The sequence below is a fragment of the Dichotomopilus funicola genome, assembly GCF_033296635.1.
Source record: "Dichotomopilus funicola strain CBS 141.50 unplaced genomic scaffold C8A04scaffold_81, whole genome shotgun sequence".
NCBI classification, from domain to species: domain Eukaryota; kingdom Fungi; phylum Ascomycota; class Sordariomycetes; order Sordariales; family Chaetomiaceae; genus Dichotomopilus; species Dichotomopilus funicola.
Genome location: NW_026944102.1, coordinates 90,890 through 116,030, shown reverse-complemented (window position 1 = coordinate 116,030; position 25,141 = coordinate 90,890). Strand labels below are relative to the sequence as shown.

Sequence of the window (25,141 nt, the reverse complement as noted above, 5' to 3'; positions counted from 1 at the left end):
TGGCAGGCAAGGCCTGGGAAGCCGAGCAGGATCGGTGGTGGGCACCGGGCGGGTATGGCGGGGTCGTGCTTAATTGGACCCACAAAATATAGCCTTGGCAATATGATTAGTCAATGTATCTTCTGTTAGTGAAACTCAATTTCTTTGCAGCTGATGCTGCCATTAAATGAGGCCATTTGTTAACAAACAGTTCAAATCACAACGAAAACTCCACCGACGTCACTTGTCGGCGGCTCAACAAAATCTCAACCTCATCCAACGCCGTCGCGGCGAACAACATTGGGACGGAGGGATGGAGTCGCCTCGATCGCCCAAGCGGCGGCGCATTCTCTCTTCGATCAATCCCCCAGAACAAAACAATGCGGCCGACGCGCCGAGAGACCCCAGGCGCGACCGCTCAATGACGCCCACGGGCCCCCGTCAACCTCGAAGAGACAGCCGCGAGCCATCAATAAATGACGAGGATGGCGCAAAGGGCAAATCAGACGAAGCGGATTACGGCCCACGGGAACCAAAAGCGACCAAGTTCCGCTTCAAATCCTCATCGTCAAGATCATCGCGACGGCGCGAGCGGGATGAGGACGATGAAGACGATGATCGCTACCGTCGCCATCGCCATCACCGACATCGAGACGAAGACGGCCATGATGACGAAAGCCGCTCGCACCGAACCCGAGACCGTAGCCGGGAGCGCGATAAGTTCACAGAACGAGCGCGACACCGGCGCAAACACGGCGATGCCGACTACATCCGCGACGGTGACAACTCCTCCTCGCAACGCTCCCGTCGGCATCACAGACACCACCACCGCCACCGGCGGCGACGCCGCAGCCATCCCTCCCGGCCCGACTCCGCGCCCGAACCCGAAAACGACCCCCCTCTCTCCCCCACCACCGCATTCCGCGAATCCCTTTTCGACGCTATGGCCGACGATGAAGGCGCCGCCTACTGGGAATCCGTCTACGGCCAGCCCATCCACATCTACGCGCCCCCTCATACTGCCTCCGGCGGTACTGGCGCGGGTGGCATGCTCGAGCAGATGACAGAGGATGAGTACGCCGCGTACGTGCGGCAGAAAATGTGGGAGAAGACGCACGCGGGTTTAATGGAGGCGCGGGCGCGAAGGCAACGGGAGCAGGAGGAGGAACGGGAGAAGGCCGAGGAGAGGGCGCGCGTGAACCGGGAGATGGAGAGGAGTCTGCGGCGCGGGGAGGAAAGGAGGAAGAGACGGGGGTGGCGGGAAAGGTGGGAGAAATATCTGGAGCGGTGGACAGTGTGGGAAAGTGAAGGGGGGAAAGGAACTGCTGGTGGTGGTGGTGGTGAAGATGGGGATGCTGGGCTCTTGAAGGAGAAGATCCCCTGGCCGATCATTTCCTCTGGGGGTTCTACCCGGGGCTACGGCGACGAAGGAGTGGATGGGGAAGCGGTCAGAGCATTTTTTGTGAATGGGATCGGGTTGGAGGAGCTAGGGGAGAAAGAGTTTGCTGCGCAGCTAAAGGAGGAGCGTGTTCGGTGGCACCCGGACAAGATGCAGCGGCGGCTAGGAGGAAAGGTGGATGAGAAGATCATGCGGGACGTGACGGCGATTTTTCAGGTGGTTGATGCGCTGTGGAATGATACCCGGAAGAAGAGCGGTTAGGCGTTCCATATATGGCATGCACTGCGGCTTCGTGCTCCGAGGCTTTGACTTAGATTCGGCGGGCTAGAATAGATCGACGTTGAACGCTTTTTGCTCGCATCTCCGGTCACACAAAGCAGAGACACGCATACATGTGACCGGTGTTCCAACCGGGCGGTCTGCCGAGATGGTTTTCGTTGGGGTTGTCTGTGTCTTACGCAGTGTTACGCGAGTAGGTATGTAAATTTACCCAATACCTCGGCTTATGCATTGACATCAACTGATGGTAACGGTATGGGCGGACATGATGTGGAATTGTGCTTTATCCGCGTCATGTGTCTTTCATTTCGTTATTCCCTCAGGTCATTGAAGAGCATGAAGGTCAATGTTTGGTTTCTCTATCTCTCACTCTTTACAAAGCTGCGGATAGAGCTTATTAGTATGGAAAGCTGAGATAGAGTTTCTTATCGAGATACCTAGGTAATACCTCTCCACTGCCTACTACCTGAGGCACCAAGGACCAACTCGCCGCACTTTCCCTCCGCCTAGAGGATATAAGTCCCCAGCCCGCTGCTCCTGTTACCATCTCCTCCCAATTCGCCAAACAGCGGTGTTTGGCGCAGCGGTATTGGGAGGGGCGCTGGCCCCGCCAACTACCGTCGTAAATCGAAGTGGCCGCGGGTTCGATTCCCGCGGCCAGCGAAGAAAAACCACCGGTTTTTCGTAACTGCCAACGCCTATCCCTCCGGATGGGGATAAGGCTTGGCTGTGAGCTTTTTGCTTCCTATTCCTTTAAATAGGAAGAGATCCTAGGGAACCGGGCAGGCATACCGAGCCTTCGAGATAAAAATGGAAGCAACATCGATGAAGATGATTAGGATTGAGAGAAGTCGTAATGGTTATTGAATCCCGCCTCCCACTCGGGGCATTGACCTGAACACCGGCCACGCCCATATCCCTGGTGAAACTCTGTCCTTTTCAGCCCCTGACACTAATTATCGATTATTGGTTCCTTGCCATCCATACCCATCATCGCCTTGAGCTTGTCCCAGAATATCCCACCCACACACAATTCCCACTCATTTCTCCACGTTGTATCCTCGACGCCATAGAAAGAAAAAGAACTTGTTTCCCCTCAAAACCCAGCTCGCAACAAAACGACACCAACAAACAAACAATCACAAGTTAGCAAACGCCACCATGCCCCCAAACAGCGCGCCCAACCCCATAACCGCAGCCGTCTGCCTCGCAGCGGCCGCATTCCCGGTGTCCGTCGCGCTAGTAGTAGTAGCTCCAGCCTCGCTGGTCGCCGAGCTGGCTGCCGAGCTCGCCGCAGACTTGGCCGAGCTGGTAATACTAGCCAGCTCGGAGCTGATGGACGAGCGGGCGGGCCCCGTAGCGGTGGACAGCTCGGACGAGAGACTGGCTATGGCGCTGGAGGCGTCGCTGGTGATGGAGCTGATGCCAGACGAGGCGGCCGAGTTGGCAGAGGAGAGGGCCGAGGACAGCGAGCTGGAGAGGGAGGCGATTGCGGAGCTGTCGGTGGTGCTGAGGGCGCTGCCGAGTGCGGAGGTCGCGGAGCTGGCTACGGCGGGGACCGTGGTGGTTGTTGTGCTTTGGGCCTGGAGGGGAGGGTTAGAGTTAGTTTGGGATGTACCTCCATGCGTACATAAAACGATTGTAGTGTTACGAGAAAGGGGTAAGTGAAAGAGAAGAGAACATACCGCGGCCAGGCCGACGATAGTAGCGAGAATAGCGAAGGTGCGCATTTTGATGGTTGGTGTGATGATAATACTTGGATACGACTTGAAGAGGATGAGACGATAGACTTATTAGTAAGGAGTAAAACCTAGAACATAAAAAGAAAGAAGAAAACTTTTCCAAGTTAAACACGAACAGCAAACCACCCCTTTTTATACCCAGGCCCTCTCTCCCCAGCCGGGCCGAAAGACTCACTCACGTACGTAATACCTACTAAACCAGGCGCAAGAATGTTACGCGGAACGAGAGAGCAAGCAAAAAAAAAAAAACGCGGCAAAGATCAGACGTAAAAGGGCCTTGAGACGCCCCCCAATTCCCACCAGCCTTCATGCAAACGTGCAGAAGAACCGACGCAAACACGCCACATTCCGCAGTCCGTGGAATTTGCAAGGCAAGGAGAGCGGCGGCTCGGGTGGACAGGAACAGAGCAGCAGAGCACCCACGCGTCATACTTGAAACGTATAATGTATACGGGACACGGAACACGGGGACATGGTTCGTTCGCTATGCCGCTTGAACGCTGCGTGCCACGTGGGCAAAGAGAGCTTCATGGCATGTTATAGCAGGGGGCCTGAGCACAGCGAATTTTGGAAGCCATGGAGGACATCTTTCTTTCAGGGTTGACTGACGTCTTTTGGAAAGCAATATCCCGAGAGATCGAAACACGGGAACTCAACCCTCTAGCCACGAAACCGGCTGCTCAGAAAGTAGACAAACAGACCTTGCATCGGATATCCCCCCAGGATCGCCCGGAAGTAATTTGGCGGCTCCCGACGGTGGCGCGCGGTCAGAAAGCCATAGCGGCTTGATGTCCCTGCGTGTGTTGCGACACCTTTGTGGCTGAGTTTGTCGCCCGGCCGTCTGGGGTCTAAGTGAGGTCATATTGGAGTGTACTGTACGTACATACATTGGAAATAATGAGCCGCATATTTGCACAGTTATCACAGAAGTGTCGAGCTCGGTACCCGCTCCCTGCAGTGTATAACATAGGCACGTTTGGTCCTTCTCGTGAATCGTTCGATTCTATAATGTGGTAAATGTTGATTCAGGGAGGGGAATGAAAACACGGGGAACGCGGCGCAGAGGAATTGCGTGGTTGGGGAAGTGCATAACACGGGTGAAATGCCGTAATAATGGATATGTCGATCCGTTACACGCAATTACCCAGTACTCCCGAGGTAACTATGGGGCGAGAGATTTCGACTCGACGCTTTGGCCGAGGACACGCAATGTCACGCAACATCCACCTCAAGCTGCACTCGGACAAGCGCTGGCATCAACTTTGTCTTCGACTCGCCCCGGGCAAGATAAATGCGATGTAGCAGGCGCGGCTCAGACCTCCCGGTATGGCGAGATGCCCTTCTTGAGCTCAGTGACAATCTCGGCCGCATATTCTGCACTGCTGGTGACAAAGTCATACCGCTTGCTCTCCGTTGACTTGTATACGACCAACTGTGAGGTAGAAAGTTTTTCCGTTAGTGTGAACCTGCAACGAGCCGAGAATCCTATGACAAGACTTGTTTGTGTTTTTTCATTTTCTTTTTCACATACCTTGAAATTCGTAGGATGTTTCCGCGAGACCTTACAACCAACCACATTACTGAAGTGGACGGTCGTAGACTTCCCATCGCCCTCGGACAGCTTCCCCCCCGACGCCGGCATGATGTGAACATACTCGCCATCAATGGCAAACAGCTTCTCCGAGAGCAACCGCATCGCCTGCTTCCGCCAGACCGTGTACTTCCTGTAGCTCGGCGCGACCCCGAGTTCCTCCTGTTTCGCCACCTCCTTGGCCAGCGGGTGCGTGCCCATGAGTTTGCCCTTCTTGCCCTTGGTCCAGCTGGCGTTCTCGGTGAAGAGGTGCGGCCGGGGCGACGAACTGCTCAGCGACCCGGTCATCAAGGGCCCGTCGGTGGCGAAACGGCGTCGGTGGAGGTCCAGGTCTGTTACATTGCCGAGCGAGGCCACGGTACGGTCTAGGAGCACGATCGTTCCGGAGTTGGGGAGCTTCAGGACGTGGTTGGCCTTGTCGAGCTGTCGTTTTCGGCAAGCAATGTCGAGGACCTCGGCCAGCCACGTGTCGGTGTTCACATCGAGGGTGATCATTTGGCCGGGCGCGACATCTGACGAATGGATGTGGATGCGCAAGAGCCTCTTCTCTCCGCGTGACGAGACGTTTGCTGGCTGAGTGGACTGCGGCGCATCCGCGAATATGGTGGTATTTGCGCGGTATGCGGTGTTCAGAAGCGGGTTTTCCCGTGGGCGGTCTGGTGGCAGGGCCATAGCATCGGGCCGCGGTGTGTTTCGTGGTGTCGCGTCCTTGTCTTCCTCTTCGATGATGTTGTTGCTGTTTTCAGCCGCCTCAGCCTCCTGATCAAACTGTGGCGTACTGCGCTTGTTGTCCTCAAACTCATCCGGCGAGGCCTGGACTAGGCCGAAGATGTCGTAGAGTCTCGAGTTCGACCGGGCGCGGCCAGCCTTGTTGTTGACAGTGTACGTGAGCAGTCCCTTCTTGCGCTCCAGAGGTGGGAAATCGTCGTCAATCTCGCCGTCTTCTTCCACCATGCGTAGGGTCCACCAATTCACATTGAGCTTGTCGCTGGGCAGCGCCGGTTGCCGCTTCTCCTCGTTGTAGCGCCAGAGGCTCAACCCGATCAGATCGGCCACTGCGACAGGTCGGTCTCCACCTTCGCCGTGGTGAACGCTTCTCCGGATGAGGACCTCGAATGGCCGAGAGGGTGTGTCCGAGAAGGGTGCGTATATGCGGAGCATGATCGGATTCGGGTCGCCCTGTCCCGAGAGCGAGGCAAAGCTGTCGAAAGGAAGAGTTGGCTTTGTCTTCTTGACCTTTAACGCCGTGGAGAGCAGACTCTTTGGCTGCGCCATGCTCAAGGGCCGGATTGTGCTCATCGGCCGTGGCGGTGGCAAGTCGCCAACGGGCCGATGCAATGGAATCGGCATGGCGGACCTGCGTATCGTGGATCTCCTCGCATACACACGGGGCGGAGTGCCCACCACCTGGGTGGTTGTCAGCGACGCATTCAGCGGGTTCTTGACCGCCTCTAAAATAGATGCCGAGCCGACACTGGGGAGAATGGCCGATGACAAGTCCGAGGCGTCGGAATCATCATCCTCCTCCGCCCCCGCAAGATCTGCCCCCAGCAGTCCCATGCCCTCAGTAGGTTCCGTGTTGAGCTTGGCCGATAGCTTCTGGGCCCGGGCGGCAGCGGCCCGCGCTGCTTCCCGGTGCTTGTGGAATCCAGAGGCGTCGAACTCGTTTTCCGAGGACATTTCGCTGCTCGTGACGGTATCGCGCCGGGCCCTTTCTTTAACAATCTCAAGCGCAGACTGGGACCCCCGCCTTGTGCTCGGCCGGGGGGACGACGTGGTCGTAGCCTGGCGTAGGTTGGACGACTGGAGCGGTGAAGACCCCGAGCGGTTCCTCACCGGCATCTTCGCGAACTTGATCTGCTGGGCGGCGCGCTGGTCCAGCTCGTCGTCGCTCTCGTCGCTGAGGTCACTGCTGTCATCCTCTTCCATGTGTTCTCGTCGACGACGGCGCTTTGTGGCCATGCTGGGACCCACAGCCTCGGCTACGCTGCCCGAGAACAGACCGGCTTCCTCGCCTTCATCCTCGAGGGTCAACCCGGCGCGTCGCGGGGCCTGGAAATACTCAGAGGCGACTGCTGTTGGGATTGGGGGTGAGTGAGTTCGCTTGATGAGGGTAGGGTTGGTGCGCCATCCGGCGGCCTTGAAAGGGGCCGAATTCAGAAAGCCTTCATTTAACGTGAAGAGGCGTTCTCCAACACCGTCGGCAACATCGTTGAGATAGCTTGTCCGTAGTTGGTACAAGACCAGGCTAGGTTAGGTTAGATATGATATTCATGAAGCCAGAGGAAATGAATTTAGCAGCACATACTCCTCTAATTGAATCACCGACATAGTCGCGGCCGCTGGGGATGAAGGGTCCGTGAGAAGACTGGCGAAGATCGGGGTTGTCGGCCGGCGACAACTGCCAAAGAAATGAGACCCGTGATTGTCACAGCCAGGGAGCTCGATATTCAATATGATGGGCCTTGAAAACCAAGAAACTCTTGAAGCCACTTGCTGGCGAACATCAAAGTGAGCCCCAACCTGAGCATCGATATTTGTTGAGGCCTGGTTGGCGTAATGTTGTCTGGTGTTGGTGAGTGGGGGGCGTTTCCTCAGCGCCTGCGGTTGAAACGGCGCTGCACAAGCAAGCTAGTGGGGCTCACGATAAGTACCATATAAGTAACTGATTGAACATGAATGAACAGGAAACTTCAAGTAGGAAGCAAAAGGAAGGTGAAGAAGAATATGATATAACTAAATCTAAGTGAGAATTACAAATAAAAGTACCAAACAAAGTTATTAACCAATTAAAAGCATACAGGAGCTTTCATTGGTAAGCATAGGTACCTGTGCAGTACATGAACACGAGACCGCCTTCGAAGGAAAAGGCTTGGCAAAATCGCCTGCCTTCACTGTCTTGGCGCTCCCGTTTCGATCTTGAGCCTTTCCAAACTTGGGTAAAGAAAACAACCTCCATCAACCTCAACCTCCTCACTCATCCACCTTTTGCACCGACAATCCGATAATCACAATACCTCACAGAATCAATAACGAAAGGCCGTTAAAATGGGCCTAGTCGACTACTCCGACTCGGAATCCGAGACCGAATCTGTCCCACAGAAGCCGACTCCCGCTGCTGCAGCATCGTCAGCGTCAAACCTTACATCGAAGAAGCCATTTCAGAAACTACTCAACCGTTCGTCCGGCGCCGGAAAAATAGTCATCAGCCTCTCAACAGCGGCAGATGCGCCCGATTCCAACGCCGAAGACGAGCAGCCCCCCGCGAAGCGCGTCAAGACAGCCGGAGGAAGCAGGTTCAGCAGTCTAGGCTCTTTTTTGCCACCACCCAAAAAGACCGCTGCCATAGCGTCCGCTGCGGCCGAAAGTAGATGGGGCACAGTGCCCGCGCCCGGGGTACATCTGCGCACCGGCGCCGAGCCAGCGTTTGTTCGAGGTGGTAATGAGGAAAATGCAACATCAGGCTTTGGGGACGAAGGAACGGCCTCGGCGTCGGGACTAAACCTCCCCGCGCCGAGCTCTAACGCCCGTGATGGTCCCTCGATACCAGAAGGCCAAAAGCCGGCAGAGGAGGTGAAACTCGTGGGCAAGCCGCTCATGTTCAAGCCCCTCTCCGTGGCGAGGAAAAAGGCTCCGGCTAAGAACAAGAAGAAGGATGGGCATCCAGCAGCTCCCAGGCCATCACCTGGTGCAGCCGCGCCCCAGAATGGTGTTTCGACGGTCGCAACGGCAGAAGCATCGGCAGAAGTGCCAAGTGCTGCATCCCCGGCTCCCAAGAAGAAAATCTCCCTCTTCTCCATGGGCGAGGACGAGCCCGTCGCGACTACCACGACCGAGCAATCCACAAGCGCCTACGAACCGCTTTTCACCACCTCCGAACATCCAGAAGGAGACGAAAGCGACGTGACCTCAGCCTACCCATCGTACGAACCCCAACAACCAACCGACCACTACCCACCACAACACCAACAAGAACCACCCCAAGACGACCCGCACTCGCTCGCCTCCTTAACCAGCAACCTCTCCCGCGCCGCGCGCCGCGAACTGTTCGGTCGTGAGCCCACATCCGGCACTTCTTCTGCCAACTCCTCCTCCTTCCTACCCCCCAACGCCAAAGTCATATCCTTCAACATGGAACGCGAATACGCTCACAACGAAGCCTTCCGCACCTCTGACGCCGCCCAGGCGCAGGCGCACAACCCGGTGCGCTCGATCGCCCCAGGCAAGCATAGCCTGCGGCAGGTTGTCAACATGGCGCAGAGTAATCGGGAGGCGTTGGAGGAGAGTTTTGCGCGGGCCAAGAACAACCAGAGGGATGCGGCTGGTCGGTATGGGTGGTAGGTGGATCGATCCCGAGGTATGGATCTGAGAGGTGTGTGACTGTTTGTTGGAGGGTAGCGGGTTGTGATTTGAATGGCACGGAAAGTAATGGATGGAAGTAATTTAAAATTGATACCCAAATTATGAAGCTTCAAATTGTCCCTTCCCATTTGCGTGTGACGCATCCACCGTTCTTTTAGGAAGAATATCAAAGTGTCAGAAATATCTGCCCAGTAAAAAAGGTATATACAGCTTGGAAGAAACGGCAAAATCGCCCAAAACATTCGAGCAAGCGAGCAAGCGAGTGTCTTAACACATCTCCACACCTCCCGTCTTCCCCTTCCCAAACATCAAAAACCCCCATTCCCCTCTCGTAATAGGCGAAATATCATCATACCCGTTCGGCGTCATCGGCCCGACCCTCTCCTCCGGCGACTGAAGAAAAGACTGCGGTGATTGCAAATCGTTCTCTGACCCGCGAAGTCCAGGTGACCCCAACCCGCCCCGAATCAGTCCAAAGCCGGAGACCCGTGAGCGCCTCTCATCACTATCACCATGAAGAGATACGCGGATCGGGACCTGATTCTGACTTTGGTCGAGCGAGGTTGATGAGGATGACGCTCCACCGTGCAGCATCTCATCAATTGTCGCTGCGGCGCTTCCATTTCCATGTGCCACCGTCCATCGCGCGTTAGAGAATGACTTGATTGCGCTGCGTGGGCGCGCCGTGAGTTCTTCCTCTTCCTCCTCCTCATCCTGCCCCTTATTCCCCGCCTGAGACCCCTGTTGTTTCCCCACACCCAACAGTTCCTTTTTCCCTACTGCCGTTGGCTTCTCAAATGTCGTCTGCAGCTTGAGCGCAAGCGAACGTCCCGGTGGTGGCGGACGTAGACGCGGTGTGGTGCGGAGCATTTCAGAGAGGCTAGGTTCTTCGGGCTGATGCCATGGACGGTTGCGGTAGGTCGCAGATGTCGGTGGCGGAGGAGGTGGTGTGCAGGGTGGTGGCGGGATTTCGACGATTTCTGGAGCCTCAGAGGGGGTTATGCTGATTTCAATTTCGGGTGTAGGGCTGTTGTCTTCTTGTTGGAGTTCGATTTCACGGTACCAGGCTTCGATGTCGTCGAGGTCCGAGCGGTCGTCAGGGTGTAGATCGTGGCTAGAAAGCAGGAGTTCCTTGTCGAGGGCATTGGTGAGATCGAGAACCTGGAGCTCCGGTTCCGGTTCTTCATCTTGAGATGGAGGTGTGGCTTCACGAGCGAGGCTACGTGAAATAGATCCGGGCGTGGGCGTGGGTGTTTTCGTCCTGCTTCCAAGCGACCCTTCGGTATTACCCGAGCTGCGCTTGGTGTCACACAGCGGCCACCCCGGTGTGGGGTCAACATCATTCTCAACCCCGTTTTCCCTCTCGATCCCCCCATACGCCCGCTCGTACATGCGGCAGACATCGGCCAGCGCGGCGTCGTTGAGCGGGTCGAGCCACCGGAAGGCGGCCAGGAGGGCACTCTTCCGCACAGCACGGCGGCCATTCGCGAGGAAGAGTCGTCGCAGCTCGTCGACAGCGTCCTCGAGCCGGCAGACAGCCTTTGATCGTGCGTAGGCCTGCAGGGCCGCGCGGAAGGTGTACAGGTGGTCGAGAGAGAGGAGAGTGAGGTGCTCTGAGGTGAAGAGGACTTCGTTTTGCGTAGTAGACTTCAAGACCAAGTCGACTGGGAGCCCAAGCGTTGAAGGGGATACCGCTTGTGGAAGCCAGCTGGGACTATCAATGTGTTAGTATTGTGTACCACATCGTACATCCTGACTGAGACCGAACACATACTCAAGCTTGAACTTCTTAGCCGCCTTCTCCAGTGCTTGAGAAAGACTCTTCTCTTCCCGAGGGCTCAACGGGTGCGCGTAAACAAGCTTGGTGCCAAAGTGAGTCATGTTGCTGGCCTCTGACCCAGACAATGACGACATGATGGTGAAGGGAGTTGCGGGTGTCACGGGTACACTCCCATATGGCGTCGGGCTGCCCGGCCACCGTGACCTTTGCTGGCTGAACGTCGAATCGGTCGTCGATGCCGATGAGACGGTCGAGGCTGAAAAAGCGGAAGCCTCACTGAAGGCAGGCGAGGCAGTACCATTGCGGAGTTGGTCTAGGTGAGCGTGGACTATCCTTTCACGTATTTGCCCTTCTCCTGAAGGGTTGCTGGGTCGGATGAGCTGCTTGAGAGCTTCGATCCTTGAAACAGGGGGGAAGACGGTCCGGGATGGTGTGCTGACGGCCGAGACAGGAAGCGGACCGGGAGTGAATGTCGAAAAGGTGGGCGAGGTCGGGATCTGATAATCCCGGCGGACCACCAGGAGCTTGATGTGTGCGGCTTTCCTCCTCAGGCGCTTCGAGGCATACTCGAGGGCCTCCGTGACGTTTCCGGGGAGATGGTGGCCGTTCGCGATGGACGGCCCGGCCTCTAGGGGCGAGGAGATGCGAGTCCTCAGGCACGGAGAAGACGACATGATGGCGGCGTGTTCGGACAGCTTAGGAGCCTGAATGAAAGGGCCAAAGAAGAGAAGGAAATCCCAGGTACGGAAGTGGCGTTGTCGAGGCCACTTATGAACGACCACCAAGATGCGGAGTCGGGCGTGGGAAGGAAGGCTGACTTGACCCGGTTGGCCGGTGCAGTTGTCTTGGTGGCTGATGGTCCCAACAACCTCAAACACAAGCAAAAACCGGGGCAGCTCTGCAAGTTATACAGAATCTTCCCCCGCCGTTTGAGAACAACTCCCGAAACCTTGTTTCAGATCTCAATTCGGAAATGAGAAATTGTTTCCAAACAAAGCACGAAACATTTGGGTAGCGTGGCAAATAAAAGGGGAAGTGAGATGTTGTTCGGCCGGGGGCTGATAAAAAAAGGCTGGGCGGCTACACCAGCCGTGACCGTGACGACGGAGAGCACCAGAAAGGGAACGACGGTGTCCACGGTGTCCACGTTTCGGGTGGGAACACCGGCCGCGTCCTCCCCACCATATTGGGCCGGTACGACCGAGGAAACAAAAACAAAATAATAAAAATAAACAGAGCCTCAGACCTCTCTCCTCTTTTCCTAACAAGTCACAACGGGCGTTTTTCCCGCGTGCTGCGTGATGTGCGGTGTGTGCACCCCAGGCATGCAGTTGGTCCATTCCACGTTCTCCCTTCCCTCTCTCACTCGCGCGAGCGACAGGGAACGTCATGCACGATGTTTGATGTGTGACGAGACAGGGTCTCGGGAACGAGAGAAGCTCAAAAGAGCGTTACAGTGGACAGGGGTTCGGTCGGCAAAGCAGAGCTTCCGTGTGGCCGGGCAGCCGACCCGGTCCCGCCGTCGTGCTGGGAAAGTTCTGAGCTTGCCATTGGATTGGGACTTCAACGATGGGAAGGAATAATTTTTAGACAGAATGGTATCGCGATAGCTTCAAAGCTCAGGGGCGAGCTGCCGAGACGTCGTTCATACCCTTGCGCTGGCAATTGGGTTGTTCCAAACACGAAAAGGAACCAAGAGACCGAGCATTGAAACGGAAGCAAGACGGACAGCAAAAACTATAGAGGAAGGAGACAACGCAGACAACGGCCAACGCCGGAATTCTCCCAACAAACACACCGTGTTTTCCCCTCATCATGCACAAATCCCAAAGAACAAGAAAATAGCAAGCAGGTGGACAGACATTCGCTCCTCCCGATGGAAGGAGGAACCGAGCGAAGGAAGGAACCAAGCAAGCCCCGGCGGCTAAACCCCAGGCCAGACCAATTCAAGACCCACATCAAACGCCCGCCCAAGTGGACCAATCTGCCTTGCAATGCGGGGGAGAAAAGTTTAACACCCCCATTCCCATCTCAACTCCACCCTCTCCCCTCAACCCTGTCAACCTGTCAGGTTCGTTGGAAGCTCCCGCTTTCCTTCCCTCTCTCGGATGTCGCCAGCTCCGACCAATCATCATCTCCCCTCCACCCGCGCCGGCGCCTAAACACAACAAGCCAAGACCAAAATCGCACGAGCACACACAGACGGCCAAGCCAAAAGGTCCCAACAGCTCGGGGGAGAAAGAGGGCAACCAACGTTAGCTTGAACCAACCAACCCGCATTTGGTTCGCTCGCCAGCGAACAAGGACAAAGATCATCGTCGAGGACCAGAGCAGAGAGGGTTTGGGCGGTGGGAGACCAACAGGAAAGAGGCACAGCTATTTTTGGTCGGGTCGTCGCCATCCGCGCACTCGCTCACCGCGTGCGTCGTATCGGCGTCCCGTTCATGACCAAGGGCCTGGGGAGCGTCGAGCCCCTTTTCCTCCTCAAGATCACAAACCGCCATCACGGAAGACGCAGGAATGCCTCATCTCATTGGTGGCTAGCTACCATGAACTTTCTTTACGCCGTTCTCTCGTTCCCTGGTTCGCGAGCCCACCGTTCAAGATCTAGATCTGCGGTGTTCTATTTTTTCCCCTTCACCTCCCCCTCGTTTCCTCCTCCTTTGTGATTATACATGGTAGTGTGTTTCCGACCGCAAGAAGCGCCTATCGACGGGGGTCACACGGTTCCCAGGACTCAATGATGGTGGTGGGCGGATGTGCTATTTTGGCCTCACTTAGCGACATGGAGGCAGTAGTGTGTACTCAGTGCGCATTCTTCCATGTCTCTCTATTTCGATTGTCCACCGGCCGAAACAAGGCTCACCCAGCTTCTTATCATATCTCAAACGAATACACTATTACACAAATGCCACTTCTTATCAAGTAGCAGCTGATTCTGTAATGTTGACCAAGTCTCACTACTGCTTACAGAGACTTTCCCTCTCCTGACCGTCCCTGGAAAAAAGCCTGGCGGCTCTCATCACCCGGGTGGCATATTCGAAAGGCCTGCCGGGGCATAGCGGGAACCCACCGCAAAAACGCCAGCCAACCAACCCTAGTGCCTTTCAAACAGGGCCTGTAAAAGGAGGAATGAAAAATGGAAAAAAAAGGAGCAAGAGGAAAAAAACGAGAATGTGTAAGAGTGGAACCGATCGTGCTAGTCAGCGTAACAATCCGCGCCCGTTATGCCCGGCAGCCAACCGTCTATGGGAACTACCCCCATCCGTCCCGGCCAAGGACAAAGGGCATTCTAATAAATAGAAAAGGAAAGCAAAAACAGTACATGTAAGCCAGTAAACCGCCGACCAGTCCCAGACCCAACCGAAACATACTGATCTGAATCCCGATCAGTTTTCCGAAAACAAAAGCCTTGCTTTCTTCTATCCGGGGTAATATTCCTTCCTGCTCCCTCAAAGCAGCAGGCCTGTCCGCGTTTCGCAATACCGGGAAATGCAAACTGCAAATAATGAAAAAGCTGATCGTTGGCCAATGTTCCCCCAATTGTCTCCAGGGCGCCTCGACTCCTTACACAAAATAATAACACCCACAGCACCCACCCAGTGTTGTAGTTCGATGTAGGCCGGACTCGTTTTGTGTTCCCGATCTATCGCGTTGGAAACCTAGACGGTCCATTTGTCGTTTTGTCGTTTGTCATGGTCTCATATCGTTGTGTTGCTCATGATAATTCACTCTTCGCTACTCCCGATCACGGATCGGAGTCCCCAACACCATCCAGTTGCCCAGACCCAAACGATGAATTGCCCCAGTCTGTAAGAGAGGCCGGTCATCAGCCGGCTGTGTTGCTCGAGGCAACGCTCGAGTCGTCACTGTAGTACATACCCGAGCCGTCTTCCTCCAACTCGTCGACGACCATCAATCCGGCCAGTGCGTCCATAACGCCTATACAAGTGTCAGTTCTCTGCACAAATTGAACGATGTCTGAGGTTTCTGAGGTAAACTTACTCTGGCTAAGCTCCATAAAATTGGTCGCCTCCGGGTCCTCAGTTGGCTCCTTAAGGTTGAAGTACCGGCTGCAAATTTTGATCACCCGCTGTAGGCCGATCACAGCGCGCTCCGAGACGTCCGCATTACGGGCGACGTAGGTATCGCGCAGGAAATACAAGCATTTCAAGCCAAGAGACCTCGCCGTCTCCTTCAGTTTATCAGCCATCTTGCGTGATTCTTCCGTCTCCTCTTCCGGCGGCGGCTGGAAGGTGCGGTATTGAAAGATTCGCTCCTGAAGGAACACCTCTGTGCCGTCAACGACTGACGTGTCAAAGTATCCAAGCAATCCCGGGGCCCACTCGGGAATGTTGTCGAGTCCGTCCATGATGACCTCGTGCGGCGTCTGCCCCGTCCTCTCACGTGGGCCATCAAAGATTTCCCGCTGAAACTGCAAGAAAGCCTTGCCTTCAGCATTATTCAATGCGCGGCACTGCCGTGAGATGTGTTGGACCAAATCATTGATCCTCTTTTTGCTGCGCGACACACGACAGAACACCGTGCCGGCAATGTGAAGGTATGGCGCAACGTGGTGGCCGATCTGTCCCGTAATTCGATGGACCAGGGTGTGGAACACGCTAGACTCCATGGCCACGTTCTGTTTCATCAGATTTGCAATGATCGAATGCGTAGCTTCCTGGTTCTGCGAGATCGTGATGAGCCGGTCCACAAAGATGTTGACGGGGATCGTGTTGGGGCCCATCCGCTGGAGGATGCGGGCCTCTTCGGCTGGGACTTCAAACAACGGTTCTGGGTCTGTGGTAGGAACGTCTTCATCGTCGCTATCGCCCGTTCCCTCAGGACTCGACTCGGTGCTGGGCAGCAGTCGCACGTGTGCTAGCACAAAGTCTAACAACCCGATGATCGTTTCGTAAGCAGGCGGCCGGTTGGGTGTCCTACGAGCAATGACGTTCACCAACTTGGCAAACTGCGGGGGTAAGAAGGGCTCAGCGTTGGTATCCGCCCAAATAATCCAGAGGAGCCATTTAAAGAAGCTTTGATGCTGCAAGAAGGCTGAGAGCTCCTGGCGTCCTAGCCGGACAAACGACAGCATGAAATCAAACACCTCTTGCCACGAGCGCAAGTTCATGTGAAACCCCTGCCATAAGTGTTCCATAATATGGATCACCCCCCCAATGACGGACGCCTGCGGGTCGAGCTCGTCCACGTCGTCTCCGCCATCGACATCTAGCTCGGGGCCGTAGTATTGCGCGGGGTCTTGTTCTTTGATCGACCGGAGGACTTGGATGTAGAAGCTAGCTGTGGCCTGCCGGACATCTTCATCAAGATTCCTTTGAACCAACATACGGAAAGCAAAGGTGCATTTGGTGAAATAGTCGTGCACTGCGAGTCCACAGTGGGAACAGCTTTCACACATGGCTTGTAGGCGACTGATAAGGGCGTAAAAGTCGGGGACGTCTTTGGTTCGCGAAGCAATTTGGTCCAAGTGGCTGAGAGCCATGGCGATGGCCCGCCCTTCCAGAGTATGGTCGGCCGAGCAGCGATTCGAGTTAAGGGTCTTCAGCTGGAAAAGAGCCAACGACACAAATTGGATCTGTGAGGGGTCGAACAGGCAGTGTCTCCGAAGCAGCCAAGCATTCTCGTCTTGGATGAACTCGTGCATGTCTTCCGGCATCTTCACACCCAATGGAATTGAGCAGCCCTGGCTCTGCAAAGCTTGGTTTTTGGCAAGCGATGATGACCTCTGGTAGAACAGCATGTAGGCACTGTACTGCTTCTCGAACACGGCACTGTTTGCCTGGAACTGGGGTTGGTAATCTTGGCCGCCAAAGCAGGAGTTCGCCATCGATGCCGGATCCCAGGGCGTGACCGTTTCGTCGTTGAACTCAACCCACGTCGGGACCTCACCGCTGCTAGGGCGTTCGCGGATGTACGAGTAGTAATGCCCGGACTCTGCTGTGCCCGTATGAACAAGAACACCGACGAGCTCAAACACGTCCTCGGGCTTTTCCTCATCAGGGCTGCTGAGGTGGTCAATGGTGTACGGCCGCATGTCGATCTTGTCTGGGAATGCAAAATAGTCGTTAATCTTGCTTCTCTGCATGGTTCGAAGATTGAAGTCAAAGCGCTTCAGGTGAAAGATGAGGTTGTCGGGAATATCCTTCAAGCAAGCTCTAGTTGCGAAATTAGCAGCAAGCCAAAAGCATCAAGGGTTACAGTCTCCACAAACCTTTTGACGGCGTCGACGTGGCGGTCGCAGGTGGAACACTTATATTTGTTGTCTGTATACCGTTAGTCTTCAAAGCGATCACCTCACATAACCGATCCCCGAAACAACGTAATACGTACCGCCCTCCATGATTTCACCATCAACATAAGCCTGCAGGCTCTCCTCAAGCGATGTCTTGCCCTTGATGTCACACTGGATGGCCGAGAAAGGTTCCAGCCTCTCCGAGACATGCTCGCACTCCTGAGAGCGTACTTGCTGGACAAGCTGACCCCCGTAAAACGCGCGGAAGCGGTTCTTCTCGTCGCTCACGACAAATTGGCCTTCCCAACGGTCAAAAAGCAGATTGTAGAACTCATCGACATCCATCTGAATGACAATATCAATCTGGGTGTCTTCATAGGTCTTGATGCTGGCGACACATTCCTCGGGGTTGATGAAAGGCCGGACGCTCTCCTGCATGAATGCGAACAACTTCTGAGTTTGGAACAGCAAATTTTGGCCATATTGCCGGTCTCGGACGGTAGCTCCCAACATAAATTCGCGAAAGTCCACGTTCATGAACAGCTGTGTCAACAGAGAATTAAAGTAGCATGTGTTGGACAAATTCCGTAGACCAGAGTAGCCGCAGGCCGCCCTAATAGCCTTTGACCGATCAAATTGCTGCGGGAGTTCATATGCATAATGTTCGCCTGGGCAAGTCAGCCTTAACTCTAAAAGTTAGTAATTTACACCGATTGCCTACCGTCTTGGTTGAAGAAGACTGGAACTAGTTCATCCATGTCCTCAAGAAGCCACATGTACTGGGTAGGATCGTCTTTGACGAGCGTGAATATAATCTCCATGAGCCAACCCCGAGTTTGGGGACAGGCAATAGGCTGGCTTGGTCCAATCGCCCTGGCCACCTCGTCCCGAGGGGGGAAAAGGTGCTTCCAGAATATTTTCCGAGCCATGCCCCTAATCAAGGGTTAGAGCAACTGCAGAACGTTGAGCGTGGAACAGCATAGATCACTAACCTGGAGGGGAGAATATCCCGTCCGGCCCTCTCGCTGCTCCTGCACACAATGACATGCACAAGCCGGATCATGCCAGCCGCAATCATATCAGTCTCGGCTGGCTTCGTGAGATCCTGTGCGTAAGTTAGATATATGACACCGCTGTTAAGTCCACAACCCCCCGCACATACCTCGAATGTGGTGTAACGAAGAAGTTGGAGGAACCAATCGTTCGAAAGCTGCTTGAGATTCGGGATTTCGGTTCGGGCGTCTTCAAGGGTCTGGAGCATGTCAAAGCATAAGTCGAGCGTATCTGTTGAGTTCGCGGGATTGGCCATTGCCGGCCTGACGAGCTGCGAGATTAGAGGCCAGAAAAACTCCCTGAACTTTGAGACTGTTTCAGGAACCCTTACGGGGAGTCTAAAGGCAGAGTCAGCATACCGTTGTTCACGAGTGGAATCCCGCTGAAAAGCCATACCTTTCACCTTCAGCCACCGTGGAAGTCTTGTCTCGGATGAGGATGGCTGTTGTCTGTCTGACAAGGTCCCGCGAATCATGGAGCAGGAGATTTCCAACAATACGAGGGACATCCGGGTGAGCCGTGAACGCGGCCATAAAAAGGTCACTCTTGCAGCAAGACTCCAGAAGTCCCTGCAGGCAAAGTGATATGTGTTTGATGGCAATCTCTGACGAAGCGGTCGATGTCGCCGCCACCGAAAGAATCGCGAGGAGGCGTTCCAGAAGGGGTCCGTCGAGAGATTCGCCAACCAACGCAGGAAGCTCGGGTTCTTGTAGCAGAGAAACAAACAGCGCCACAAGGGAAGAGCCAATGTCGATTTGCAGCTCCTGAGTCGGGCATTGCGCGACAATCTGGGGGTCAGAGATGGCTGAAACGACCAAAGACATGGCCCGGATCAAAGCAGCCGAGCGTAGGCTGGGATTCGTATCGGTCATAGTCCCCGGCAACTTTTTCTTGGGCAATCCGGAGAACGACTTCGGCCGCCAAGAGTCAAGATACTCTCTGAGAGCATGCACAGCGTAGAGCGATTTGAGTGGCTGGCCCAAGGAAAAAGTGTCCGCGTAGGATACGGCGGGGTTCGCGATAGCTTCCAGGATACTAACATCAGCAGGAAGCTTGATCAGGAACCCGTATATCTATCAACACCTTGAGTTAGCATTGTTGCATTCTTGAATCAAAGCATCATCATGTTATTTCCCCACCTCGCGAGAAAGCTTCTCATCCAACGAGAGATAGTCCCACAGCTCCTCAAAATGGCTCAGAATCTCAATCTCCACCGGGGATGCGCCTTGCGGTACCCGTGGTGAGGCGGGCCCTTCGGCCTCCTTCTTGACGAGAATTAGGCCATTTTCGATGCGGAGATCCTCAAGAGACCTGCAGATATCGTGTACCCGAGGGACAAACGGTCTGCCGCGGTAGTAGATCCGGTAACTGTCAAATCCTGTGACGTCGCGAAGGCTTGCAAGTAGCGAAGCGGCCGTGTTACGCTTCCCAATGGCGAGAGGCATGATCTTTGTTTGGCTGGTGCCGTCGAATGACTGATATTTGAGCTCCGCCAACTCGCCTTCTACTTCCTTGGGAGTCTCCAGCATGAGCGATTTCACATAAGGCGCAGCAAACTCCGGCCTTGATTTGTGGAGGTTGTGGAATTCCCTCAAGATCGCCAGGGAACGGGAAAAAAGCAGTTCTTGCTCCTGGACTTGTTCATCACTCGCAGAAATCGCCATGGAGTCGTCATCGTCCCCGGTGGTGACGCCGTTCGCAAAGCTCTTCAGCTTCGTAGCTGCCGAGGAGAGCTGTCGCAGGCACCGGTCGACCAGTGCTAGATGTACCTTTCGAGCCCTGTACGGAGGGAACGATTGAATGGATCGGCTCTCAATGTAAACATCGTTAGCTAGCGCATGAATAGCGTCGGTCTCCACTGTCCCCTTAGGCGCAGTCAGGGCGACTCGCCACAATTTCTCGATGCCAGAGTGGTTCGGGTTCTCATCGTCATCGAGAATAATGGAATTAGGCTCATCCACAAGAGGTAGTACCCCTTCTTTGACAAACTCGAGTGTGCCCTTGCAAAAAAACTTGGGATCCAATTTTGGAAGGTACTCCGCGAAGCACAGCAAAGCAAAGGGATTTTCACCCATGCTTCGTTTGATCGCAACCGACAAGCTTTGCCAGGCGGAGTCACGGTCCTCCTGGCAAGCCGCCTCTGGACCAACAAGCAAATTCCACAGCTTTGGCCCGAGCTCCTCCGTAATCGATGTGGGCTCCTGGAAGATCAATGAAATGATCATATCCTTCCGAGGCGCATTCTGAGGGCCGCTGAGGGCCGCCGAAAACCCCGCAGCTTTCACGGCCGGGATGGCGGCGGCGAGTTCATCAACGAGGAGCTTAGACAGCTCATGCTGGGAAGTTAATCGGTGCATGTCCCGGGCTTGGTATTGCCGAATTGTCAACTTGAGGACCCACAAACTCCCCAATGTGAAGGGGGACTTTGCGGCAATGTCGGCCAGACAATCGAGGTAGATGCTCACGCGGCCTTCCTCGCCGGGCCCGATGCCCAAGAGGATGTCAAATTTTTGGATTGCGAACTGCTGAATGTCCGGGTAGGCCACTTGAGACTGCGATCCGAGCTTTGAAGAGTGGCGAATGAGGCGGATAAAGAGGTCGAACGGTGTGGACTCGGTTTGTAGGCTGTCCGGGAACCGAGTAAGGATCTGTTTGAGAACCTGATCACAAAACTCTCGCATTCCAGCGCCGAAGGATTCCACGGGCACCGTGCTCAGCTTCTCCAGGAAATACATTAGTGACTCCTCGGCGTAGAGATTCGCAATGCGGCCAATCATGCGGAGAAGCGCATCCGATACCCGCGGGTCTTGCGTGGACGTGACAGTTTGCCAAAGGATATCGGTATGCGCCTTTAGATAGGTCTGCGTGACAACCAGAAAGCCAATGATATTGCTGCTCTCAAGGGTAATCTCGGGGTGACACGTTGGGCCGAGAATATAAGTCACCAGTCCAGTGCTGAGAAGGAAGTCGGCAACAAAGCGATGAAGAATCGCAGTGGATTCCTCGCCGAGTGGGTCGGAATTCTTGCGATAGAGAGCAACCAAGTCGCTACACATAGTACTGACGGCCATGACTCGCAACTGCATCTGCCCGGACCGTATGAGCTTGACGAAATGCGTGAATTTCCAGTGGAGAGATATTGCCTCGGGGGCGCACTGAGCTGGGAATTTTGGGTACGCCTCAAAATGGCGAGTGAAAATTTCAGCCGGGACGGCACCGTCGACAGAAAGACAAGTCTGGTAGACCTCCGTCAACCCTTCGATCAAGTTTCCGGAGCCTTCGGGTGACAGCTGATTCAAGCTCTTGTCAACCATTTCTGAGAAAATGGCCGACATGCCGTTGAAGAAGGCATACATACGCCCTAAGGTTCGCGCTGCGTTCTGGTCGAGCGGCTGGCCAGCGTACTGCGCCGTGCGGAAGAGGTATTTCAAGATGATGCCCGAGATAAGGCACATATTCCCAAGGTGGTCCATCGCCAGTCTAGGGGCTTGGGAGGCCACACGAGCCTCGAGAGCAGCCAACTGGCGGATGTTGTAGAGGGAGCCACCTTGCACTGAAGGGAAAGTTTGGAAAGCGTCGATGATCGTAAGGACCTCTGAGATATAGCTCCAGTCTTCGTCCCCATTGCGGAAGTGCGGCGAGGAACTGTGCATGACTACCTCTTCCCGCCGTGTAAGTGCCCCAAGCGCATGGATGTAAGGCGGTGAAGCTAGCGCTTGGAGCCGTGCCTGGTCGTCCAAACTTGGGTTTCGGATGATTCGAAGGTCGATGTCGAGGAAGATGGCCGTCAACCGCGCGAAAGAGCGGTAGAAAGAAAAGATCTCATGACGCAGCTCCTTTGAACGGGGGTAAATAGATCTAATCCGGCCAGGTCAGTCTCAAGTTAAACACTTTTTGAGTCAAGTTTTGTGACTCACTTTCGATTTACCATGTGAAGAATCAGCTGAGGCACAGACTGCCACATATCCCGGTACAACAGGTAGGACTCGTCTATAGCCCGGGGAGAGGCAGTCCTGACAAAACTGACGTATTTGTCTATCCAATCGATGAAGGATCGAGGTACTTGCTCGTCTGTAAGGAGTATGTGTAAGTTATGGTTGACACAAGACAGGACCTTGGGAACATGAATTAATGGCCGGGGAAAGGATCAATGAGCTTACGCGTTGGCAAATACTGCAATAACCGAACCACCGTCTCAAAATACGATTCCGTAGCATCGTGAAATGGGAATCCCTGTGAAGGGTCGAATTCCAAAGACCGACCGGGTTCATCCAACATGGTGATCGACTCGTCGTCGTCGTCGAAATCGGCGTCATCTTCATCGTTGACAGAAACGACCTCAACCGGCGGGCTGTCGCTATCCGACCTTGGCGAGGTCGGAGCCTCCAACGACTCGCCGTTTATTGGCATGGTGGAATCAGCCTCTTCCACGCTCGTTTTGACAACATCGGGGGAGGATGCGACGGATAGTGGGGTAGAATCCACGGGTCGGGGGTCGGGGGAGGGAGACGGAGGGGATGGAGGAATCGCTTCGAGCGGTCGGGATGGCGTCCGCACGTTTATCGTGACGCGACTAGATCGCTGCTCTGAAGTAGGCTCAACAGCAGGGCGCTGCTGTCTTTCGGGGGTCGTGGGGATGATGGGCTCCGAGTCGATCTTCATGGCAGAGTCGCTCGGAAGCTCGGGGGTTGATGTAACCACGACGGGTGAGCTTGGGGAAGAATCGAGCGTCTCGGCCGACCGACTTCGCGAGTCGCTGGCCAGGGAGGTGCGTCGCCGTTTTCGGGAAAGAACGTCTTGGTCGTCGAAGGGATTAGGGCGGGTCGAGCAGGGCTCGGACGAGATGGCGCGTTCTCTCGGGTCGGCCGACGGAGCTTGAGCCATCGGGCTTGCGCAAAAGGTAAACCTGTGGGAAATGGCTTCAGCTCCGCAGAGGGGAGAGCTCCGCTCGGGGAGGCTCGGTGGCAGCGTCTGGGTCGCGTCGTTGTTAGCATGTGGTGGTGTTTTGTGATAGGTGCATGCCCAGGAAGGTGGGGGTTTTCGGTGCTTGTGAGCAGTGCAAGCAGAAAGGTCGTTTGAACTGCTTGGGGCAAGCAATGAGATGCAGCAACCCACCAAGCAGGGGGGCAACGCCTGGTTGGATGCAATGCCTTGCTCGGGGAAACGGATTGGAATCAAAAGAACCAAAAAAAGAGAAAAAAAAAAGGCAGAAAAGAAAGTAAAAGCTGATACTGCGAGTGGAGGGGCTAGTCCGGGGAAGCGATCCAAGACAAAGCTTCGAGCCCACTCCCTGTGTGGAATTGAAGAAATACAGCAGAGACACTGCCCGGACGGTAAGCTGCCGTGGCTTCCGTTCCACTCTTTGATGGGCTTCTTTCTTCCCCCTGTCCTCGACAAGCAGCTGGGGTTGGGTGTGGCAGGTGTGGGGAGAGTGCAGGGTGACAGGAGCTTGGTTTTGGGGGCGCGCTGATGTCAGTGAAATCAACAAGCTCGCTGCGACGGTTCTAATCCCAGGCAGGGCTGCGCGTGTCCTGGGGTTGCGGGCTCCAAGCGGGGAAAAGCAGGCAGATGGGGCGCGGCAGAAAACGGGAAAGCTTTGAGGAAAAGGCGGGAAAAAAGAAATGCACCTAAACATACTTGCAGGACAGCTGGCGGTGCACCGTTGATAAACGAGTGCGATGATGAATAGAGCCTAGGTAGATGTTGCCGCAGGCCCAAGGAAAAGTATGGCGGTCCGCAATTCGGCAACTCGACGACTGGGAGGTAAGGTATCTTTCCAAAGTTGAAGGTTGCTAAGGTGGGAACCTGAACGAGGGAGCTACCAGGGCATTCGGGAGCTCGTGGGTCCCACAATGTGCTTTGGTGACGATGGGAACTGCGGGAAGAAACGAGGGGGGGCTGCGTGGCCTGCGGGGTGTAGCAAAGGTAAAGACTGCGGGGAGGGGGTGGTTATATCAGTCGCCTTGGCAGCGCGACGGGACTGCACGTGAGAGCGCCCACTCGAAACCAAGAGATTTAAAGCAAAAAGTTGGGATGATTTCCGGTCTGGCGATTAAGCCAAATGCTTGCTAGCTGTTTGTAAATTACCTAGTTTCGGAAGCAACGAGGTAGAGTCCTATACCTGAGGCAAGGTAGTTTGGTGGTTTAAGGTGACAACAAAAACGAAAGGCAGAAGAAGGTGGGGAAGGAGAATTGGAAAGCATGTCTAGGTAACGAAGGTTGATGGTAGGTAGCCGACGGAAAGTGCAGCCCGCCCCAAATTTAGTTAGTAGGGCTGTAAAGGAGGAAAGCAAAAAAACTAATCGAAAGTCACCTCAGTCAGAAATATCAGGTCTGCAATCCTTGGAGGCGGGATGTTCAAATATGAACGCTCAGACCAGCTTGGTGATGGCTGTATGAGCAGCCAACACCGCAGTCCCCGTCATAGCGTACCACTATGTCATTCACATGCTTTACAACACAGTCTACTGTCAAACGGAGATGGGAGACCAAATTATTCCAACAACGCAGGCCTTGAGCCAACGAACGAACGAAGTGTCGAGATCCGTTTGACTTTTTAAGAGGATAGTTACACGCCGGTGTCTGTCTATCTCATGTTCGCCATCTGCGCCAGATCTTCCCTCGCCTCAAAGGTCCCGAGCAACCGAAGCGGCACGCAAACGGGCGGCCCCTGTCGCTCTTTGTTTGAGCTTGGTCCCTT

General features: G+C 54.8%; 6 protein-coding genes across 6 annotated transcripts; 2 read left to right on the top strand and 4 right to left on the bottom strand.

The window, feature by feature from the left end:
* Positions 1-292: 292 nt before the first annotated feature.
* C8A04DRAFT_15053 (uncharacterized protein) lies at positions 293-1,639 on the top strand (the record flags this gene model as incomplete). Its single annotated transcript, XM_062778341.1, has 3 exons — positions 293-419; positions 492-546; positions 799-1,639. The coding sequence occupies 3 exons, from the start codon at positions 293-295 to the stop codon at positions 1,637-1,639; spliced, it is 1,023 nt and encodes a 340-aa protein (XP_062633713.1).
* Positions 1,640-2,796: 1,157 nt separating this feature from the next.
* Positions 2,797-3,387, bottom strand: C8A04DRAFT_32157 (uncharacterized protein; the record flags this gene model as incomplete). The annotated part of the gene is made up of 2 exons (XM_062781996.1): positions 2,797-3,240; positions 3,343-3,387. The coding sequence occupies 2 exons, from the start codon at positions 3,385-3,387 to the stop codon at positions 2,797-2,799; spliced, it is 489 nt and encodes a 162-aa protein (XP_062633712.1).
* A 1,324-nt stretch (positions 3,388-4,711) lies between these two features.
* On the bottom strand, positions 4,712-7,321 carry C8A04DRAFT_32156 (stress-activated map kinase interacting protein 1-domain-containing protein; the record flags this gene model as incomplete). The annotated part of the gene is made up of 3 exons (XM_062781995.1): positions 4,712-4,831; positions 4,931-7,238; positions 7,299-7,321. The coding sequence occupies 3 exons, from the start codon at positions 7,319-7,321 to the stop codon at positions 4,712-4,714; spliced, it is 2,451 nt and encodes an 816-aa protein (XP_062633711.1).
* A 717-nt stretch (positions 7,322-8,038) lies between these two features.
* C8A04DRAFT_32155 (mitotic checkpoint regulator, MAD2B-interacting-domain-containing protein) lies at positions 8,039-9,331 on the top strand (the record flags this gene model as incomplete). The annotated part of the gene is made up of 1 exon (XM_062781994.1): positions 8,039-9,331. One exon carries the CDS (start codon positions 8,039-8,041, stop codon positions 9,329-9,331), a length of 1,293 nt encoding a protein of 430 aa, XP_062633710.1.
* Positions 9,332-9,619: 288 nt separating this feature from the next.
* On the bottom strand, positions 9,620-11,806 carry C8A04DRAFT_15031 (uncharacterized protein; the record flags this gene model as incomplete). Its single annotated transcript, XM_062778333.1, has 3 exons — positions 9,620-9,745; positions 9,890-11,066; positions 11,127-11,806. The coding sequence occupies 3 exons, from the start codon at positions 11,804-11,806 to the stop codon at positions 9,620-9,622; spliced, it is 1,983 nt and encodes a 660-aa protein (XP_062633709.1).
* A 3,155-nt stretch (positions 11,807-14,961) lies between these two features.
* C8A04DRAFT_15044 (uncharacterized protein) lies at positions 14,962-23,325 on the bottom strand (the record flags this gene model as incomplete). The annotated part of the gene is made up of 11 exons (XM_062778337.1): positions 14,962-15,074; positions 15,138-17,311; positions 17,368-17,419; positions 17,487-18,056; positions 18,110-18,321; positions 18,381-18,493; positions 18,551-18,779; positions 18,838-19,514; positions 19,581-22,299; positions 22,359-22,512; positions 22,602-23,325. The coding sequence occupies 11 exons, from the start codon at positions 23,323-23,325 to the stop codon at positions 14,962-14,964; spliced, it is 7,737 nt and encodes a 2,578-aa protein (XP_062633708.1).
* Between the last annotated feature and the right edge of the window lie 1,816 nt (positions 23,326-25,141).